The 21459-nt window shown below is 38.7% G+C and overlaps 1 protein-coding gene across 2 annotated transcripts in view; it reads right to left on the bottom strand.

The window, feature by feature from the left end:
- Positions 1–2992: 2992 nt before the first annotated feature.
- Positions 2993–21459, bottom strand: part of galnt9 (polypeptide N-acetylgalactosaminyltransferase 9) — a 118120-nt gene continuing 99653 nt past the window's right edge. For both annotated transcript variants that reach the window (XM_032578700.1, XM_032578702.1), the window contains 5 exons: positions 18152–18337; positions 15956–16093; positions 10698–10793; positions 4120–4287; positions 2993–4018 (listed from right to left, as the gene is read on the bottom strand). In XM_032578700.1, the coding sequence (XP_032434591.1) occupies positions 3872–4018; positions 4120–4287; positions 10698–10793; positions 15956–16093; positions 18152–18337 (735 nt within the window). In that variant the 3' untranslated portion in view covers positions 2993–3871. The remainder of the gene's footprint in view (positions 4019–4119; positions 4288–10697; positions 10794–15955; positions 16094–18151; positions 18338–21459) is intronic.

The raw sequence follows: 21459 nt of genomic DNA on the forward strand, positions 1-21459 counted from the left end.
GAAATGATGATTGCAGTCTTGTAAGGAACCCCTCTGTCTGTGATCACACGTTGCTTTTGGACCTCGCCCAGATTCACATGCCTCTGGTAATAAAGTTTCTGCGTCAGTAGAGTTACACTGTTGCTGTTGAGATGTACATTTTTTTTACCATTGCTCCCGAACTTATGCACTCACATCTTAGCAGTGAAGAAAAAGGACAAACAAGTAAAAAAAAAAAGTTATTTGTGGCCAGTAGCATAACTGTGCGTTCTTATGGTCGCTAAAAGCTAATTTATCCAGTTGGCTCAATCTCCCCCACACTAGCACTAGTACTGAAAACATAAGACCTAACATGACCTTTTCTGGAATGTTAAAAGATTTCTTCAAAGTGTAGCCACTGCTACAATTCCCAAATGGCAGGATAAATAAAATTAAAAAGGTTTTTCTCATTTGCTCCTTTGGCCATTTCGTGCAGCGCTGCCATCATCACAGTTCGTAGCAGCTTGTTTTAAATGGATTCTACAGGCGGGTCGGCGTGGTGGAGAGCAGCATCCTGCTGAATCAAACACTCTGTCAGGAGTGGTAACATCATTTTTTTCCGGTGCTAAGTTTAAGGAAACCATATTGTTGGAATAATTTATTGGTTCGTACTTTTTTTTCCTGTGAGACATTACCTCGGCAGCTCGTTTGCAAACCCTGTCGGAGACCCGAATAAGATATTACCACGGGAGGAGACTGAAGCGGTCTTTGTTTAGAGGACACGCAGATGATGCATTGCTTATATGGAATGATTAGAGCCAAAGAAGCGGAACATAGCGGCAAGCAGAGGCAATCTCTCAGGGTCAACCAGGTGGAAACCAAATTAAAGCGGGCCTCTGGAATGTGGAGGTTACAAAGCATGGCTAAACCAAGGAAAAGGGTCTTTTTTACTTTCCACAGTAGCTTGAAATGAACTCTATCCAGGCTGGACGGCGGCGGAGAACACGTTTTGGACACACACGGTAGCCTCTTCTGAACCCTAAGAAATGCGTTCAGTGCTCAGTGTAGACTCAAATCATGCTGTCTGGTAAAAGAGGTCCGTGCATTAGAGCAGAGAAGTGATTTGCTTTTTTTTTTAAACATTGTTGGGGGAAAAAAAGGGTAGTCCATATAAATACAGTGTCTTTAGCTTGATGGAAATGCTAAATCTGACTTCCATTTACAGCAGACGTTTCCTCCTAACCCAATAAATAAAGCTTTTAAGCGAGAGACAGGCCCAGGGAGATACAGCGGCTTGCAGAAGTATACGTACCTACTGAACTTTTTACAACTTGCGCAATGTACGTTAAAGGGACTTCCTTTAAAACATCAACAAACCGCAATGTGTCATCGTAGAGTGGAAGCGAAATGGCTTCACTCTACATACAGCTGTTCTGTTAAGGTCCGACAAACAACATTAGTGATCAAACAGCATCATGGAGACCAAGAAACACACCAGAGAAATTTAAAGCAGGGCAAAGTTAGTTAATAATATCCCAAACGGTGGACGTTTCAAAGATCCGTGTTTAATTCAACATTCAAAAATGGCAAAGAGGTATAAATGGCAAAGAGCTGGCATACATTGCCTTTTAGCTGAACTGACAAGGAAGGGCAAGGAGTATTAATAAATAGAGTAACTTTGAAGGAGCAACAGAAATCCACAGCTCGGGTGGGATTAGCTGTCATTACAAAAAACTACCAAACGCTTCACAAATTTGGTGTTTTTGCACCATATTGTCCATAAAGACATAAAGAAATCAAACGAGTCGGAAGAAGATGGTTTGGGCAATTGAAGGTGAAAATGAACCTTTTATATTCACAAAGCTATGTGTGTCACAAAAACAACGCAACATATCAAGCGTGAGGTATATAGTCGATTTCTACAGTCAGGCCTCAAAACTTCATGTACCCTTCGTGTGTATAGAGGTTCGTAGAAAAGCTGTTCTGAATCCAAGTCTTGCATCACCAAGCAACGCAGAGCGTCAGGTGCAGTGGCGTACAGCAGGCTTTCTCTGGCTTAAAGCAGTAAAGTGTCCTCTAGAGTGAAGAATGATGCCTCTGGGTCTGGCAGTCCCAACGGATGAGTGTGGGTTTGGGAGTTCCAGGGAGAATGGCGCTCTCCCGCCAGAACAGTTTCAACTTTAAAGTTGAGTGCATTGGGGATTAATGTGGGCGGCTGTTTTTACACTCACAACTTTGAGACCAACAGGAAGTGGTCGGATGATGGCGCAGCACGTGAACGACGGGAAGTGTGACTTTAATTCTGTTTTTTTTTATTTATTGGAAACAACACAATAACAAAATTGTGTTTTTTCGCTAGATTTTTCACACATTCATCGTGGAAACGCAGCTACTGTCTGACATCAGTGCTGAGGAAATCCCCATAAACACACCAACTGGAAAAACTTTCTAGAAGGCTGGATGTCACTCAAATTGATATGCGAATTTGGAAATAAGAAAATACTTCGGATGATATAATATGTATTTACTAACATTTAATTTTTTTATGGAAACACTCGTACTGTAATGAGCTGAAACACACCAGTCAGATCCTCCTTCAAAATGTCCCTTTTTGCTCAAATACTTTTCTTGAAACTAACGTAGATCCTACTGGTGCTTGTGCATGCTGCATTTGTTTTATGTGTTTATCGTAGGTAAAAAAGAACAAACAAAAAAAATCAATAAAAAATAGAGTAAAAATTTACACCTCTTTGTTTTGTGGAAGGGACAAGAAGCCATTGAAAGTCTGTGTGTGTCTTTTTGAAGAACTTGGTGGACTGGATCAATTAGAGCAGAGGGACACAAACATGATGGAGACTTTAGCTTTCTGTAACAGCAGCATTAACAAAAGACAAGCAATTGTTCTGTCAATGTCAGCAGCGGGCCCGGTACAAAAGAAAATGCAGGTATTCACCGAACGCAATGATAGCACAACGTGAAGAAAAAGCTAACATTCATTCGTTAAAGAAGATTTTGAAAAAAAAAGACAGGCAACTAATAGAAAGGGTTTTTAATATTCTAATAGTAATTGTTTTGAGGACATTTATCAGTTTTCCACTCTCGTTTTCTTTTCTTTTTTTAACAATATATTACTATTATTAAACGGCTTTATACACTTTTTATAATTTAACTTTCAAATAGCTTTATACATGCTTTTGGGGCTGACAATCTCAGGTCAGATGAAGCTGAAAAATCATAAACAAAAGGCACATGATTGCTTTTCTTTTCTTTTTTTTTTCCACAGTGAGCCATACAGTCCACAGAAACAAAGAAGTGTGAGTAAAGGTGAAGTCACTCCTGTTTGGATGACAGCCAGCAGCTCTGGAGCTCATTACATGTCCTGCCAGGGCGGCACGTTATGTCCACAGCTACTTCCTCAAATTACTCCCGAAAGACTCAGTTTCATCTGGCCATTGATAACAATTATCTCTCCTAATTTACCCCAGTCTACCTTGTGAAAGTCAATACGCCCCAAAAAGCCCTACATGTCTTTTCTTCTTCTTTTTCTTCCTAAGAAGCGAGAGTTTTACAGTAGAGTCACTGCCGCAGAATATTGAACCGGACTGCACAAAGGGGATGTGCTCTATACATATGGCTGAATGTCAGAGAGGTTGGCCATTTCAAAGAGTGCAGCTCTGCTGAAGGTTGTGGCGTGAAGAAGAAGCTCAGGGGAACAAATACATTGATCGTGTTCTTCTTTAAGGCTCGTCGCAGCGGAACCTCTGTTGCCCGAGTTGGAGGTCGGCGTGCTTTGCAAGTTTGTAAGCGTGAAATCCCATGCCTTGCGGCAATAAACCGGTTTCTGCTCCTCTCTCAGCAGTCTGCTGCTGCCATTGGAAATGTTGGCCAAAACGTCTGGGAAATGACGGCCTCCTCAGTGCCTGGGGTGCCTGATCCAGTTCCGTATCATCCACTTCTGACCGGAACATCTCTGCACCACCAGGCGGAGACCAAAGTTGGCATCTTTGGACATCTCGACCTCCAAGCACCGACCCGTGTCTCTGTTGATGATCGGGCCGTTCTACAACAAACGTCAAATAAGAATGAGACCATTTTACAACCAGTAACATTTCCTGAAACTCTGCTATTTAATGTTCTGTCTTCTCTTTTTTTTTTTTGTACCTGTGTAAAATCCCAAAGCCGTTGGGAAATCCTGGAGACGGCATCGCATTTTTTCAGACCCGGGGTGCGTCCTCTGCCGTCATCAATGAGACATTTTGTGTCAGGAAGAAATGTGGTCGACCCCAAGGGTCCAAGCTGGAGAAGACCCTCGGTGGAGTAGCGGGCGAGCTGGAACACACAAAGTATGAATGGAAAATACTGTCATCATGGGAGTCGCTGCTTGAAGCCATGAAACAAATACTTCACTTAGAAATGCATTTAATTCCGTTAATATTTTATGCTTTAATAATGTCAAACCGGGAGATTTATGTCGTATTTGTTTCACTTTTTTGTGTCCTAATTTTAACTTAAACCAAATACTTGTTTAGTGTACTTTGGTCTGTGCTCTTATTTGAAAAGTGGAATGCATAAAAACCCCCAAAAAACTAAACTTGACTCCACATTGTTTAATACCGTTCACAAAAGTGTTTTGTGCTGATCGCAGCTGTTGCATAATTTAGAGTTCAGACAGTATTTATTATTGATGGGAGTAATCCCTGCTGAAAAATGAGATGGCAATGATCAGAAGATGTTAAGTATAACAACAGCGCCCCCTTTAAAACTCTTGCATATTGTTCTGCTTGTTCCCTAGGAATGTTAGGGTGTACATTTTAAAATCCTACAAGTGGGTGTGAAAACCTCTAGCTGTGAATGATATTTAGTTTTGGTTGAGGAAAAAAAAAAAAAAAACAGGTTTGTAAACAAGAAAAATTCAATTCCGTAACCAAATCAATGGTGAACTTGAGGTCACAATCTTATTAACATCTCAGTAACTCCCATAAACATTCAGATGTAATAAAATGCACGTATTATCTTGCTGACGTACACTGGTTAACTGTAACCCACAACCACAAATTACAGTATACAGTTTCAAAACACAAAACTATGTAAACCTTTTAGCATGTATCTTTTTAAGAGGAAATGTATCGACAGATGAAACGGTCGTAAGCGATCTGAGTTTTCAGATGATTTAAGATTCAAAGTTCTACCCCAAACACCTAAGAAAATAAAATGCTTTGTTGAGGTTTCCTCCGGCGTTTAGAGTCACAGTTCTTGATCTCATTTTGTGCAGCTATTTGGCATCCACCGGTGCGCTATTGTGGCTGAGCAAGCCAAACAACCTGACAGGAATTACAGTTGATATTTAAAATGAGACTATAACAGATAATTTACCAAATTAAAAAACAAACAAAAAATGTTTTTTTTTAATAGTGTAAAGGACGTGTAACTTTTCTTTTACAATCAGCCTGTATTATAATTCATGATCTAAATGAGTTGTGAGAGTTGTAGCTGTGAAGTCTGAATAGAACTTAGCAGGATGGGGATATTAAAAATCAGAAAAAAAGACAAGGTGTGGCCCGAATGTCCATCAATATCAGGCATAATTTTAAGTGTGGAGTAAATAGTGTGACATTGGTAAATTTTCATTTTTTTAATGTTCTTTCATTGTGAGGTAAGTCTCAAGGACAAATTCTAAACAACCCCGATATTTATTTAAATAGAACTTTGTAATAGTTTACTCAGCTTCAAAGATAATTCAAAAGGCTGACTGACTGAAGTCAGACTGAAGGAATAAGTCAGTGTATTCTTTTCTGCAGCTTTTCAAAAAAAAAAAAAAAAGATGTCAAGTTTGAATCTGCAAAGACACACTCAACACCTATACAAGTGTGAACTGGTTTAATCACATTGACAAACATGCAGTCGTCCTGGGTTCTGCTTTTGATAAGCTGTTAAAAGATATCACACACACACACACACACCTCTTTTTGACGTCTGAGCCAAACAGCTGAAAGAGATAAATCTGTGAATTGTTTGAGTTGCAGTGCAGCTCTCTGCTCTGTCTGTGTGTCAGCGTTTCAACTGCTTCTAACCTCGCTGTTAAATCAGACGCATCTGTTAGCTTGAAACTTACCGTAATTTATTACCATCCAATTGTTACCGTAATAATTGGGCTATAGAGCACCTGAATATAGGCCGCACCAATTAACGTTGAAAAAAAAAAACATTTATGAGTCGCACTTGTTACATATTGTTATATTATTTCATCATATTATTTTGATGTTTTATTATAATTATGTTACTTTTTTATTTTTCATCCTTAACAAAAATGTGTAAAAAAAAAGGTCTTTTGTGTCAAAATGTACATCTGTACATTAGCAGTTTGAAAATATTTATTATATTTACATGTAATACATGTAAATGTATTACATACAAAAAATTATTCCGTTAGTACAGAATATATTCTGTACCAACATACAGAATATGTATGTTATTACACATGTATGTAATAACATACATATGTAATAACTAACATATGTTAGTATGTTACATAGTTAGTAACATAGTTGGTATGTTACTAACTGTGCTATTAATATGTTAGTTAAAAGTAACTAACATGCTAACATGTGCTAGTATGTTACTAACATAGTAACTTGTTAGTATGTTAGTTTAATGTAACTAAAACACCAACATATGTTAGTATGCTACATAGTAACATGGTTAGTATGTTACTAACTGTGCTAATAACATACTAACATATGTTAGTTATATGTACCTAACATACTAACACATTTTAGTTACTAACGTGCTAACATATATTAATAAGTTGGTTAAGTGTAACCACCATACTAAAACATGTTAGTACTAACATATTTTGTTAGTTTTACTACCAAATTAGTATGTTATTAGTTAGTAACATACTAACATAAGTTAGTATGTTACTAACTAACATACTAGTATGTTACTAACTAACATACTAGTATGTTACTAACTAACATTCTGTTCTTTAAAGTCACAGCTGTGATATAGACGCATTGTAACATTTATTGTGTTTTTTTTAAAGTCTTCCATGAAGGAGAGTTTTACTCAATCACTGTAATGTTAATAATCTCACTTAAATGGAATTGAATGTTTCACAAGCACCAAGTTCATCTTCATTTGGGTCAGCAATAAAGTGGTCTAAAGACAAACTAAGCTGCCGGCCTTCTTCTAAAACTCCATTTAATAACAGAAAATAAACATGTTTCTGTCAAGAGCAGGCCGCCATTATGTAAGTTGGGAAAGTAAGAGATAAAAAAAACAAATGCATGAACAGCATTTCCATAACAACCAGAGATGGATTCTGCTTAATAAATAGAACAAAATACACACAAAAACATCCAGTTTGGCTTTTATTTATTCTGGTGTCTAAGCAAAGTTTTTGCTGAGCACATATCCATTTCTCATCTGGATGTTTTGATATGCTTCTTTCACGCTCTCTCACCTTGAAGTGCCCCAGATTTTTAGTGTTTCATTTGCATCCTGAGCATATTTGCAAAGTATCATCATACAGTACAAAGAGAAAAAAAAGTTTTGTTTGTCAGATATTTATGCCTGATTATTTGATTGTTGTGTTTCCACTACTATCTTTCAGTAAAATCCTATTAGTTAATCTTTTTTTTTTTTTAAGTTGCAATTCAATAATCTATTGAGCAGGATCTGTAATTATATTATTGGCAGCACAAAAATATATCATGCATTGTGAGGAAGGTCAGTGTCCACCTCTGGTTCCCCTAGTAGAACCAGGCAGTTGACCCATATGAACCAGCATTAGTTATAATAACAACAATAATAAAGGACTTCTAGTTACACATCCTCAGTTGGTGAAAAGTTTGGGTATTCGGATGTTTCAAATCTTTATAATACAGTCCCATTAAGGAGCTTTCATGTGTATCCCAAAGTCATTAATTCAGTGTGACAATGTCTGCAAACATACGGCAGAGTTAAAAATAACTTTGCTCGGCTACAAGAACAACCAGGAGTCCTGAAGCAGATGGAGCGGCCCCCACAGAGCCCTGATCTCAACACTCCGACTTCTGATTAGGGCGACTTGAAGGGACCAAAAGAGACTTTTCAGAAATGCCGAACACCATTGGACGAATGTGTGTTTTATGTTCGGGAAGTGTAGTGCAGATATAATCACATGCCCCTACTTTTAATGCATTCTTTGAAGTGGAACTAATAGGGTTGAGCTGTGCAGTATGTAACTTAACATGAATCTTGCTGGCATTGTTATATAGTAAGACTGAACTGATCTGTGTGTAACTGAGTTTCAAATGAGATGGGTTAAGGTTTTTTACAGAACATCCTTAGATGACTTATGATAATTTTACATCAATATTTGTGCATGTAAATGTATGTGCTAGAACACTGTGAGGAGAAAGTGTACAAACCCTCTTTTTGCAAAAGTTATGTCTATTTATTTTAAAATCTAAAACTACAAAAAATAGTGGCTAATGAAAAAAAAAAGTAAAATAGTCTTTTTCCAAAAGGTCATGTAATATTCTGCCTCAAAGATAGTTTTAATATTGTCACCTTCCTAAAATAAGAGCCCAAGTCATTTTTTGCCAAAAGTGATTTTTGGCAGAAATAATAATAATAATATAAAAATCACCAATGTTTTTTTTTGTTTGTTTTTTTGTTTTTGCCAAAAGCTGACTTAGAAAAAAAACACAAAAAACTTTTGGCCACTATTTTAAGAAGATGACAATATGCTTAACTGAGTTCAAATATGTCTCTTTGTTTTGAAAAGGCTGCAGAGCTCTAAGCTACTGTGCAAGAATATGATGTGTAACTCACTGGTCTACCTTTGTCTACCCCTAAAACCATGTTAGTTGCTGATTTATCTATGCAGCATGTTTGACTACTTTAAGAAAATCAAGATAAAGGTTTGGAAATGAAAGAAGAAATGCACCAAAAATCATCCAGTGACCAGGATCATTCAGTTTTCTGCCAAATCGTAGGAATATGTTGCTGACTACATTAACAACAGTGGTTCATCGTGAATAGTTTTACAGTTTTAAGTAGACTCAATGTTTCATTACCAATAAGGTGTTTTAAAATGAAGCAGAAGAGGTGTAACATCTGTTTAATGAGCTTAAATCTTTGTAAAATCACAAATTATGAGTTCAAGATCCTTTAACCCAGACCATTACTGCTAACTGTGCTAACTGCTGCTTAGGGCACAATGTGAATTAACAGACTCAGAAGTGAAGAATTGAGATGATTTGTTTGTATTGGTTTTCTTTGTTGAGTTACCATAATCAAAGGAAACATCTCAGAGTTAGATGTTTAGAAACGGCACCAACTCAAACGAACCTCAGAGTGGATTATTTTACATATCCACAGGATATTCATGCTGCAAGAGAGAACGCATAACAGTAAAGGTGGATGGAGGTTGTCAAAGTCACTTCTTTATCCTTCTGATGTTTCCAAACTTTGTGAGGGAACATGCTGGATTTGGAAATGATGGCAAAAATATTACAAATGAAGTATTAGATAAAAAAAAAAGGCACAAGGAATTAATATAAGAGCCAAAATCTTGCAATCATTAAATTTTGTTCATTAAAATATTAGTAAAACACTATTTTACATGGAATGTTTTGTCATTCAGAACAACACGTCCAATATGAATGATTGCTCATGGCAGCAAGACTAGAAAACCGTATTTAATATAACATCTTAAATTTTATATCTCAAAAGTAGTGGTTGGAATCAATTACATTTTTTCAATCAAGTTAATTGGAAGTTGAATAATTAATCTCAAGTAATCGCACTTTTATCCAAAGTCATATCGCCTATAAACATTTTCAATTCAAAACACTTTTTGCTGCTATAATTTTTTAAATAAAAAGACATTTGAGCTCAACAACAAAGATACTTAATGTTTTTAATCTGTTATTTAGGTGAACCTTTCATCATTCATGTAACGTTTCTAAAAAAAAAAATACTTGCTGACATTAGCATTGGGGACATACAGTATATGTAATATTACTGCAACATGTAATATTCTCTGCAAAAAAGCAATTACTTTTTTCAGGTTATACAAACCTGCTGTAGCGATAATGCATTTGCACAGTATGATTATGTGAAATGCATGTAAAGGATTTAAAGACACCTTCAGTATTTGTCAGATCAGAGCTGTACCTCCCAGCGTTTCTTACATCCTCTGCAGGATCACAACATGATTATGCACCAATAATCTGATTCACATTCATCTCCTCTACGGCGAATTTAAGCACATAGAATTCTGTGGCATTTGTGAAGTTGTACATCCTAAAAAAAACAATAAACTAACAGATGTGTAGGAGATGAAAACTAAGTGATTCCACGTATGGATGAGAGTTCTGCATACATCACCGTGCTTACTTTAGTTCCTTATCAACTGGATTACTTGTTGGAGAAGAAAACGTGTTATTCCGCGGTGAAAATCTTCAACAGATAATGTGTGTGGGCGTCCACGCTCGTGTAAAGAGAGAATCAGTAAGCCGCACACTTCTCTCCTGCCACCACTTACAATGGCAAATTTGATTTTACTCTCCATAAAGCATGAAGAGGAGAATAATTATACCAAATATTTTTCAGGGGAGTACGAAATCTGAAATTGAAGGAAAAACTTTTTAATCAAAGTGACGCTTTGAATGATTTTTTTATTATTATCATTTTTTTAAGTGATAAATTTCACAAACGCAAAACAACTGAAGCAGGAAGACTGCCCTGACCTGGGAGGACATGCCGTGGCACGGGTACAGGATGGCTTTGTCGTCGTCCTCGGAGCCCTGGTCCAGGCAGTAGCCGCTGGCTTTACTGTTTCTCACCTGGAAGGAAAACCACAGGGGACATTTTGACTGATGGGAAAAATCCAGATCTGATTCCGTCAATAAAGAATCAGAGCATATGGAAAGTGAAAGACACCCAGAGATAACCCTGGAAATCACTAATGAAGTGTCTCATTATAGTTCCTGCCAACTTACTGTTGTTCTGCATCATTCAGCTGAATGTTTGATTTTTTTTCTTTTTTTACCAACCATACAACACTAGCCTTAACGACACACTTAAGAGTTATATATTAACATCAGGGGAATTGAAACAGAAGACATGTATCTGAAAGAGGGCAAAGCCATAGATTTAAGTTAATTAAGTAACTTAAATCTAAGAATCAGTGTAGTTACTGGGAATGTACATCAAAACAACCCTTGGTAGCGCTTTATGTTGGTTAAACCAAAGGGGAATACTTCAGACTTTTTGAAGTAAAGTTCTGTTGAAGGGTTAGAAGCAGCTACTATGCTTCAAAAACAACTCCAACCTTAAAACGTCGCAGCAGTTCATGAGAATGACACTAAAAGTGTTTTTATGTTTGCACTGGGCAGCATTTACTCAGAAGTGGATGGTTTTTTAAAAAATAAAAGAAAATATGGGGAATAGCAATAGGAGGTGGTGCGCCAGCAGTCATCTTCCTGGGTGAAACACTTGATACTAGTTTAAATTAATATTTTGATGATTATCACACTGCCTAATTTATCTTTTTTTTAGGTATTCTGGCTAAAACATTTTTGTCCTGCTTGTATTACATGTGTTACTCATAAACTATTGTTTTGTTTTTTTGCATTGGACTGTTTGTTTTGGACTAGCTGTTATCTTCGACCTCTGGGACCGACTAATCTGGATTTATAATAATTAAAGACGACAAAAGTTTTTACTGCAGGTCTGACATTAAATCCTTCCTTCCATTTTAGTCTCGTTTCAAAAATCCTGAATTAACCCTTAGAGATTCCTTTCTTTCAAACCAGAGATACTAAGAAATGTTCAACAGTAAATAATTATTACTAATAGGGGTTTTGTTAGATGTGGATGACGTACGGTGCATGTAATATGTAGAGTGGCTATAGAAGCCACTCTTCTTAGCATTTTAACTTCTGTTAAAATGCTAAGATTTTCAGAGGAAAAAAATGTCAATGATAAAGTATGAAATTTCCACAAATATGATACAATATTTTGTGAAAAAGTGCAATGACGCAAGTGTGCACACCATTATTCTAATCTATGGTTAATATGAAATTCAGCTTTGACTCTTCTTTAGGAATAATTTATGTACAAACGTTCAACCCTGGTAAAACTTGATTCGTCTCACTTCGATGCTGAAACTCTTCACCTGTAGTTTTTAAGCGGCCTAAAGGTTTGTGGTTGAAACTGGGTGCTAATCCGAGCTGTTCATAATCTCATTCACCTTAAAAACAACCCAGTTCCATCAGAAGTAACCCTAAGAATGATTCTGCCAGCATCACTGTTTTCTAGCTACCATCTTGCCTCCCTGCTCCTTACAGTCCAGGCGCGAACGAGGCAGGAGCTTTGCTGTCCTGTGTAGAACACAACACAAATATTCTTACATTTGGCAGACATTCCTGCTGCTCCTTCAGTGTTATCATTAGTGTGCCATGATATATGATGTCGTATTTTTTTGCAACCTCTGTCTACGTTGATGTTAGCTAACTGATGCAAATCAGAAAACGACAAAAAAAACAACAAAACTTGCTCAGTGGAAAAACGTGAAAAAGACAACTTATGAACAACATCTTTAGAGTAAAAATATCCTTCAGTAATCATCAATGCATTTTATAATTTAGCCTGCGACCAAAATATCCATGCCGTTCATTTACATTAATATGCTGCTGAAGACCGATCCATTGTCTATTTCTGACATTTCCTCCCTGCTCTGCTTCCTGTAGGTCCATGATGGCTTATTCACACAGCCGTCACAAGGCTTCAAGTCATCCCAAAGGCCCGGCCGTGATAGGATGTTATCATGCAGTGACCAGTCCCTGTTCTGTCTCGCTCTCTCCTCCAGGCGAGATGATGGCGTGCATTTACTGTGGGCTTCAGTTCGCTGTGATTTGAATGTGTATGGCTTCATTTCCAGGTTGTGATACATCCATCATGTGGCTGTGGTCGGGGGAAGGTTCCACTCGGCCGGTCTGGACGGTGCGGCTTAGTGCAGCGAGGTGCTGATGCTCGGTGACAGATGGGACACGAGTCTGCCGCAGCCGCTGTGTGGCTACGCGAGGCGAGGCGACCGCTTCCCAGCTTGCCGACAGATCTGAAATAGTGCCATTTGAGAGGACGCCACTCTGAGAAATCCATTAGCCGGGTACTGGAGCACAAAAAAAAAAAAAAAACAGGCGGCGGAGGAAACAAAGGACGGTGTGAATCGCCCAAAACTTTGACGAATACAATCTCGATGTCTGCTGACATGGTTAGACCTTCTGATTTTTTTTCCCCCCTCAGAGTTTGTCCCATATTCAAAATGGATGCAGGTTACAAACGGCGCGTTTCAGCAAGTCTGCAAACGACGTCGGACTCAGGACTGTGCTCAATTCTTCAGTCTGCCATAAAAAAAAAGCTTCTTTTCCCCCCGACTGTGCCGGGTGCTCAAGCAGACACAAGACAATCAAGCTGGAATGGAAAACTAATAAGTGTTTAATTAAAACTCATTATAGGGAAATTGCATCTAATTTTGTGTAGTGATGTTGCTCTGTTAAAGCTGCAATAGAAATTTACCCTAAACCTGAAACATTGGAGTCATGGTGTTTGTCTATCATGTGAGAGGTGAGGACAAGGCATTTGGCCTCAATGGTGTCATATTGTCTCGTTGGTCAATGTTGTCCATTTGTTTAATTACTGCTTTATTTAAAAAGGTTATGTTTGATTAGTTTCCCCACAAAGGTACAGGGGTGCCTCGGTTCTTTATGTGATCTATTATTGGCAGGGTGAAGCAGTAGGACTTTCTGGTTAGGCAAATTGGGGAACATTTCAAGTTAAACGCTGAAGAAATTGCAATCACAATCACTGGCACGATATCAACCTTACATTCTAATAGAGAAACTTAACTCCTACTAGCCTGTCAAAAACTATTCGGCTATGCGATATTGTGAAAAAATATTTTCCCCTTTACAGGTTGTTCCACTTTTTTTTGCAAGACTTTCTTTTCTTCGGTTAACAAATCTGCATCAGGTATGTGATACCATCATGTCGATATGGATATGGGGTTCTGACACCTTGTTGAATTTATGGATCAAAGAAATATCATGATCAGAGCCTCTCGTTCACAAATATCTGATCCAACCTGCCAAATCTAAGGAGCAAGTTGATTCTTTAAAGATTGGAAATCAAACAGTAGTGATGATTTAAAGTACTAAGAGCTGAAGATAATTTTATAAAAGGACCACAGTCTGTATGGTGTGCCGACTGTTGTGTTCGTGTATCTTTCCTGGTGACATTAGTACTGAGGTAGCCTGGTAAAAACCAGCCCCTGGTTGAGAAACGATTGCTTCCTGGAGGAGTGGACTGTGTTTAAGTTTTAAACTTGCCCAATCGCTAACGTTTACCCGTGACGTATGTAATGTGGCAGTTCAACGTTATGAAGCTTACCGGAAATTACCTGAGCTGTAAACAACCGTCCTCCACTGCGGAGAGAGAAGTGCCGATCCGAACGAGACAGCTGTTAATGTTAATTCAATATTTGGAAGCGAGGTCAACATGCTGCCATTGCTAAAACCACAGACAGACTGTAATTCTAAAACAGTGAAGAAAATCAGCGTCACCGTTAACAGCTTCTCCTTCTGTTCGCTGATTGGTCCGGTAAAAAAATCTACCGGAGAGAATCAGAGTCAAGTGGAGAAAGACCAGGCGATCGCTGGAAGCAAAAGGGTGGTTTTTTTACGTGGAATTGCACAGCAAAGCAATAGCCAGGTGATTTAAGGAAATCAGAGAAAATTTTCACATGTTTTAAGTATTTAGTAGCACTGTGACCTTGACTCATAGCTTGGAAACTCTGGCTTCAAACATGTTTTTTTCCCCAAGAAGATTTTACTTTAAAAAGAGAATCACAAAAAAAAACCTCTGTAGAGCTCATTTTCATTATTGATAATTTGCTGAATCAAATTCTCCACCTTTGCTTTAGCATCCTTTCTAAAAACAGCTCCCTTTTATTATCTCACCTGCAACAGAATCACAGCTTATGTTATGCTTAACCCTCCTGTTATGTTTCAGGTCAAATTGACCCGTTTTAAAGTTTTTTTTTAATACTTGGAAGTATTTTTTGCATGAAACTTTTTCTATTTGTCTTAATAGGTGCACTCTATATATAAATAGAAAATGTATTAATTTTATACATTTGTAAACCCCCCTACGTCTGCTTTTTACATAGATGCTGTCTGGGTCAATTTGACCCGGCAGTCAAGTTAAAGGGTAAAAAAGATTTTAAAAAATTCCAATTCTATATGTTTCCTTGCAGCTACCAACCATATTTCACCGACACACACACACATGCCCACGCCCGCAAGTCCACTTTCTCACTATTCTCTTTACTTCACTAGGAAACTGCGAGAAAGCAGGTGTTCATACAACTTTTGTCAGGAATCTTTTCTGTTCCCGTGGACAAACTCCACCCACACTGAGTGACACTCAGCAGATGTGGAGGAAAACATAAATACTCTCTGCATGACTCATTTATCTTGATTTTAATTAGCGGGATTATTTGACCCTGAACAGTATGTGTGTCTCAAATTCAATTATAAAGATCACCCATTGAAAAAAAAAAAAAGTGTAATATAAAAAAATTGACCAAAGATCAATTTCAAGGAAATTATAGTTTTTTGTGTCTAGGTTTTCTTCAGTGGACATAAAAAATGTAAATTCCATTATTGATCATTGATCGTCATTGATCTTTTATTTGTGTGAATAAAAAAACATAATTTAACTGATTGAACATTTGATTGAAATGGTTAGCATTGGAGTTAATAATTAGATACAAAAATGTTTTTAAGGAATTCTTTGGTTTCTGACACTATTGCATGATTAAACACGCCACAGGTCAAATTGACCCACAAACATTATTGCTGTACCTCATAAATGAACATAACAGGAGGGTTAATTTAACATTCAGTTTATTTCCAATAATCCCTTTAGCAAGTGATTCTCTCACCTCGCCATATGTGATGGTGTTGTTGTAGATCCGCATCTCCGGGTAGACGTGCTCCAGGTACCAGCGAAAGCTTCGACATTGCATCCTTTTCCTTAAGGCCACACGCTCTGAGACATCGCCAAAATCAACTCCCGGGTTCTGTCAGCGTGTGGCGCAAAGCAAAGACAAAGACAAAGAAAGGACAATTTTTTTAAAAAAAGTCAGGCGCAACACAGTATAGCAGAGTCTTCTGCAGGAATGGAAGATGCAGCAGTTATACGGCATTGAAAAGACGCCATTAGCATTTAGGCAAGAGACGGACAGATGCACTCGTCATGTAAGACCTTCATTGTTTCTCCATTAGACATGATCTGTACTTAGCAGATTTTAATCAGCTGCTTGATTATGAGCGCTCACGTCCAGATAGCTTTATAGAGGACGGTCTCCGAATTGTCTTGGGGGAAGGCCCAGTAGCTGAAATGCCTCAGGCCTAATTCTGACACACGCCTGCACACTAAATGCATATCAATATGTGCTGCATTAATGTGGACTCATATGGAAATAAATGCATTGTGCACCAATCCAAAATCAATATCTGTATAAGTCCAGAATATGAAAATAATTCTACATTGGGTATCGGTGATACCCAATCCATAAGGGTAGATCTATTCAGTCTATTTCTATTTTTTTTGCTCTGAGCGACGTCATGCTTTATTATTTATTTTTAGAATCCCTAATTGCACTTTCTGAACCATTGAAAAGAAGGTTTGTTGCAGTTTATTTTTGACTATGTTTGGCCAACGTAATCAACCTCTTGTTTTTGTCAGTTTCAATTTCTTTATCATTTACTTTACACTGGCTTTTATACTACTGTTTGCACTGACTGAACAAATGAAAGTTGTTTTGACATGTTTGACCAACCTTGTGAAGCTAATGGTGTATTAAAGTGTTCTGCACTGGTGCACAGAACACCAGTGCAGGACTGAATCCATTTTTAATGGTGTGCAGTGCATTTATACCCTTTTAGAAAAATGAAACGTCTTGAGTCAATTCAGTTCTGTTTTTCTCTGACGGATTGCTGTCTGCCGATACTAACCCTCTGGTATCTGTTTCGGTATCAGAAGTGGAAAAAAGTGGATGGGTGCAGCCCTGGTGTAGGTCCAGTCAGGATGCACAGCAACCACATCCAAAGAGATTAATACACACAGCAACACACAAATCTGCTACCAGATGCTGTTTCCAAGAAGCCTTTTCTGCGGCCAGCTACGAAGCCCGCTTCAAGTCTGTGTCAATAATGAATTCCAGTTTGAAATATCCACTCGCTTCTTGGCTACCGGAACACCAACACACACATTCAGATTCTCAGAGCTGCTGTTTGGTATTTGGACTCAGGGCTGCCCACTGTGGCGAATCATAAAGCCTTCTCCATTCAAAGCAATTGTGCTCTCAGCAGGCACCTCAGACAATAACAAGGGTCTGTGAGTGTGTATGGGGGACTTTAGAGGGGGTTTGATGAAATAATCGTAGCGTTAGGTCTTTACAGTACACAAAATAACTCCCCGCCACAGGACAGCTGGGGTAATAACACGCCATGCCACTGAGTTCGGGAATGGCTAGTTCGTCACCTGCCACCTTTTACTCTCCCCGTATGTACCTCCACTACTCCTGCTGGAATCTGCTGATTCTGTTCTGGCTTTGATGTGGTTTCATTTCAGAAGAGTGTATATACATATAAATATAAATGTAGTAGTTACATATAACTAAGCAGCAGCTGCTCATTAAAGTTTTCAGGACAACACATTGTTTTAAGAAGCATTTGAAGATTTGAGCTGTCCTTCATTTATAATCATCTCCTTCTCAGCGCCGAAGGAGGGAATAAGAATTCAATATTAAACTCTCCATTAATAAAAGCTGCTGTTTAGTAGTTTGCAGTCCATCTCAGTAGACTCTTGAAGGCAATTATGCTAAACTGACATGAGGCTTGTTTTCTTATTTTTTTCTTTTTACTTAGTGCTCCTCTCGTCTGATTCAGCTCTTCTTTCCCCTCACTCGGCCCACCGCCAGTGTGAAGGTCACGGAGGATGAAATCTGAATTTTGAATTTCTATCGATCAGCGTCTCACCTGGCCTGCAGGTTTGAATGAACAAGTGAGATGTGAGGAGAGGGGGCGGCCAAAGGCTGCGTAGGGATTAAAGCGCGGAGTGAAGAGAGGCTCACGTTCATGGGAATGTTCCAGGCCATGTAGACGTGGGATTTGTATTCATCCATCCACACCTCCGCCGCTCTCAGGGCGTTGCGTTTGGCGTAGTAGTCGATGTCGTTGTTGTAGGGCTTCTTGGTGCGCTCGATGTGGGCGACCCTGGCGCACGGCAGGACCTCCATGCTCCCCCCGCACTGCCACACCTAGACGGCACAGAGAGGAAGTCGTGTTTTCATCAAATGTGGCGGTCTGAATTGACGTTTACACTGCAATTACAAGTATTTGAGAGTTCTCCTGTTTTGGCTTTTTTCACAATAAATGTAACTTAGACCATCAAACAAAGAAAATTTAATTAGACCAAGATAATCTGTGTGAAAAAAAAAGTGATTTACAAATAGACAAAAAAAATTGTGATAAAAATAAATTAACACTTCTTCCTGTGCTACTTTTGCCTTCTGGAGAAATTCACCACTCCCAGTCAGAAACAACCAATCAGAACCAAGTGGAAGGTCTTGGCGCTGTCAACCATGCTCATGCAGCTGCGCTAATGGTGGAGAAGCAACTGATTGTTCCAGAAAAACCATTTATCCACCGACACGGTGGCCATGATAACTAGCCTTAGTGAAGAGAAAGGGGGAGAGTGTGAGCAGCGCGTATACAAGCTTGATTGGCAGTGCTCTTGTCTTAAAACATGACCGCTGGAGATAGGAACCAGTCCACCACTACACTCTACAAGGACAGACACTTTGCCACCATTCAGCTTTTATCTGGTGTAGCAAACAGCTGGGAACTAGCAGCTTTATCTCATAGAGCAACTTGATGACACATCTGAAGTTACAGCCCATTTATAATTAGAACTATCATCAGCTTATTGTAATTGCCAACATTATTAAAAGCGCTATTATATTATTGTCATCGTTATGGCTTAAACATTACTACTGCTATTCTTATTTTAGAGCTTATTTGAAGTGAGTGAAAAAGTAGGATGGATGTTTTATAAAAATTACAGCTACAGCTCCAAGTCCCAGTCCTGAGCGAGTTACCAGTGACAACCAGAAATCCCTATTACGACGAGTGTATGGCACAGAGAGTTATATAAGAAACCAGGCACTGCATAAATGTCACCTTTAAAAGCATCAGTCAGCGCAGAGAGAAATAATTGATTGTAGTCTGAGGGATGTTGTGATCCCCGACTACATGCTCAGGGTCTTGAAGCAGAAAAGTCATTTCTCAAAGCCATGTAAAAAAAGAAAAAGATAAAAGAAAAAATAACTCTGCCGAAGCAGGGCCCTTTCTTGAAATAAAGCCTGCCTGTCTGGGAATGCGAGTCATGCTGGGGTAAAGAGGCGCAGCAGCTGCATCCTGACACAGTGCCGCCATAAGGCCAGAGCGTATGTTAATGTTCTTACAGCTACGCGAACTACCGCCGCCTCCCCATCACCTACTGTGTCCTAATGATTATCACCACAATGTGCAACAGATGCTGCCATTCATTAACATCTCTATGACCCCAAAAATGAAACACGCTGCACACTGTTTAAGGAGAATATCGCTGGGAAACTATTTTCTCCAACTACCTGAGGAAAAGGGAAAGAAGTCCCGTGCTGAACCGACAGCATTTATTTAACGATTGGTACTTCCAACGACAGCTTCCTGTTTCGGCTGCGTGACGGCAAACAATCCTGCTTGGACGCGAGAAGGCCGAAGCTGAAGTTTCGTTTTTACGGGTACATATTAAAGCTCAACTGGTGCTTTTCTTTTCCCATGGGGAATACTTTTGGCCGTAAAGCAGCAAACGTGGAACCGATTCAGAATCAGCGCCCATTTACATTTTAACAGGGGAACTGTCACCCAGGGAAACACGGTGACTCACTAATGCCGTCCTGATGGTTATAACAATGGACCTTTGCAGCGCAACTGAACCGGAAATATCAGGCTTTGCACATCACAAATATGTTTGAGTCAGTTGCAGTGTTTTAAGTTCCTATATTTGTCACTTTTAAAATGATTTAATTTGTTGCCACATAAATACTCATATAATGGCGTGAGATGCTTAAGACAGTCTGTCTTTCGCAACTTCTAATTATTCTAATGAAGAGTTTCTTCTGTTGTGATCTGTTTGATGCATTTGTTTAAATGAGATACTATTCTACAATGTTGTTATATTTTGCAAAACTTTTCATACCCCTGATTTATCTCAACCTTTTCTTGCTTTAATGTACTTTGTTGCAATTTTATGGGATAAATAAACACACATTAGTGTTATATATATATATATATATATATATATAAATATATATAAATATATATATATATATTTTTGTGTAATGCTCAAGGAGGCAGGCGCCCTCGTATGCATTTGTTGTGTTAGTAAAATCCATCAGAGGTATCTACGCTGTTGTTCTCTCCCTGAAACCGTCTGTATCAGCGGTGAAGGAGTCTGGGAGGACTGACCCGAGCCGTGACACCTCTACTGACCGACAAACCCCCTCATCTTCACCGCTGATCTACCGCCACGACCCCGGTCTAAAGAAAATCCATTAGTGCTTTTGAGTTGAGTTAATCCATTTTTCTTCCGCCCGTGATGCAGTTCCCTCCCCACATAAGGCTTGGCGATTGGTGCCTTTTTCGTGGACGCTGGTACCATGCTATTTTATTGGGGTTTTTTATAAGTCCTTGCAGCTCCTATCCGTCTCCCTTGGCAACAACCCTTGACTGTGTAATGCTCTCTCTATGGTCCTTTATCCCCAACCCCTCTGTTTGCTGTGTAAAAAAAAAATCAATAGCAGGAGTGCAGTTAGTGTGGAAGTGTATGCAGTAACTGGGTATGGATATATGCACGCGCCACTCGTGGATAATTGTAAATGTGGATATGCGTAATCACAGTTAGCAGTTGGCACTTAAAGAAAATTGCAGATCAATACCCACCAGAGCTGTTCTCGAGGGTCGAGGAACCTGTCGGGAAAGGACGCACGCCAAACTGTAAATGGTTTGTTTGAATCAAATTAGGCCTCAATTTGTTTTACTGAATAAAAATTAAAGAGCAATTATCATCTTATCAATTCAAGCTATACAAATTTAAATAGGCTGTGCTCACGATGATGTTTTTTATTTTTTTTACAACATCTAAAGATTCCACTTCATAATCGTGTATTGCAAATAAAGTATGTATTATAACATGTTTTACAATGTACCTCAATCAGGCATATCATTATGACTCCCAACAGATGAAGTGACTACTGATAATAATTACTAGGGGTAATTATTAGTGGGTGTGATATTAGGAAGCATGAAAACACAGAAGCAGAAAAAATGTGCGGTGAGG

The sequence above is a fragment of the Xiphophorus hellerii genome, chromosome 12, assembly GCF_003331165.1.
Source record: "Xiphophorus hellerii strain 12219 chromosome 12, Xiphophorus_hellerii-4.1, whole genome shotgun sequence".
Classification (NCBI taxonomy): Eukaryota; Metazoa; Chordata; class Actinopteri; order Cyprinodontiformes; family Poeciliidae; genus Xiphophorus; species Xiphophorus hellerii.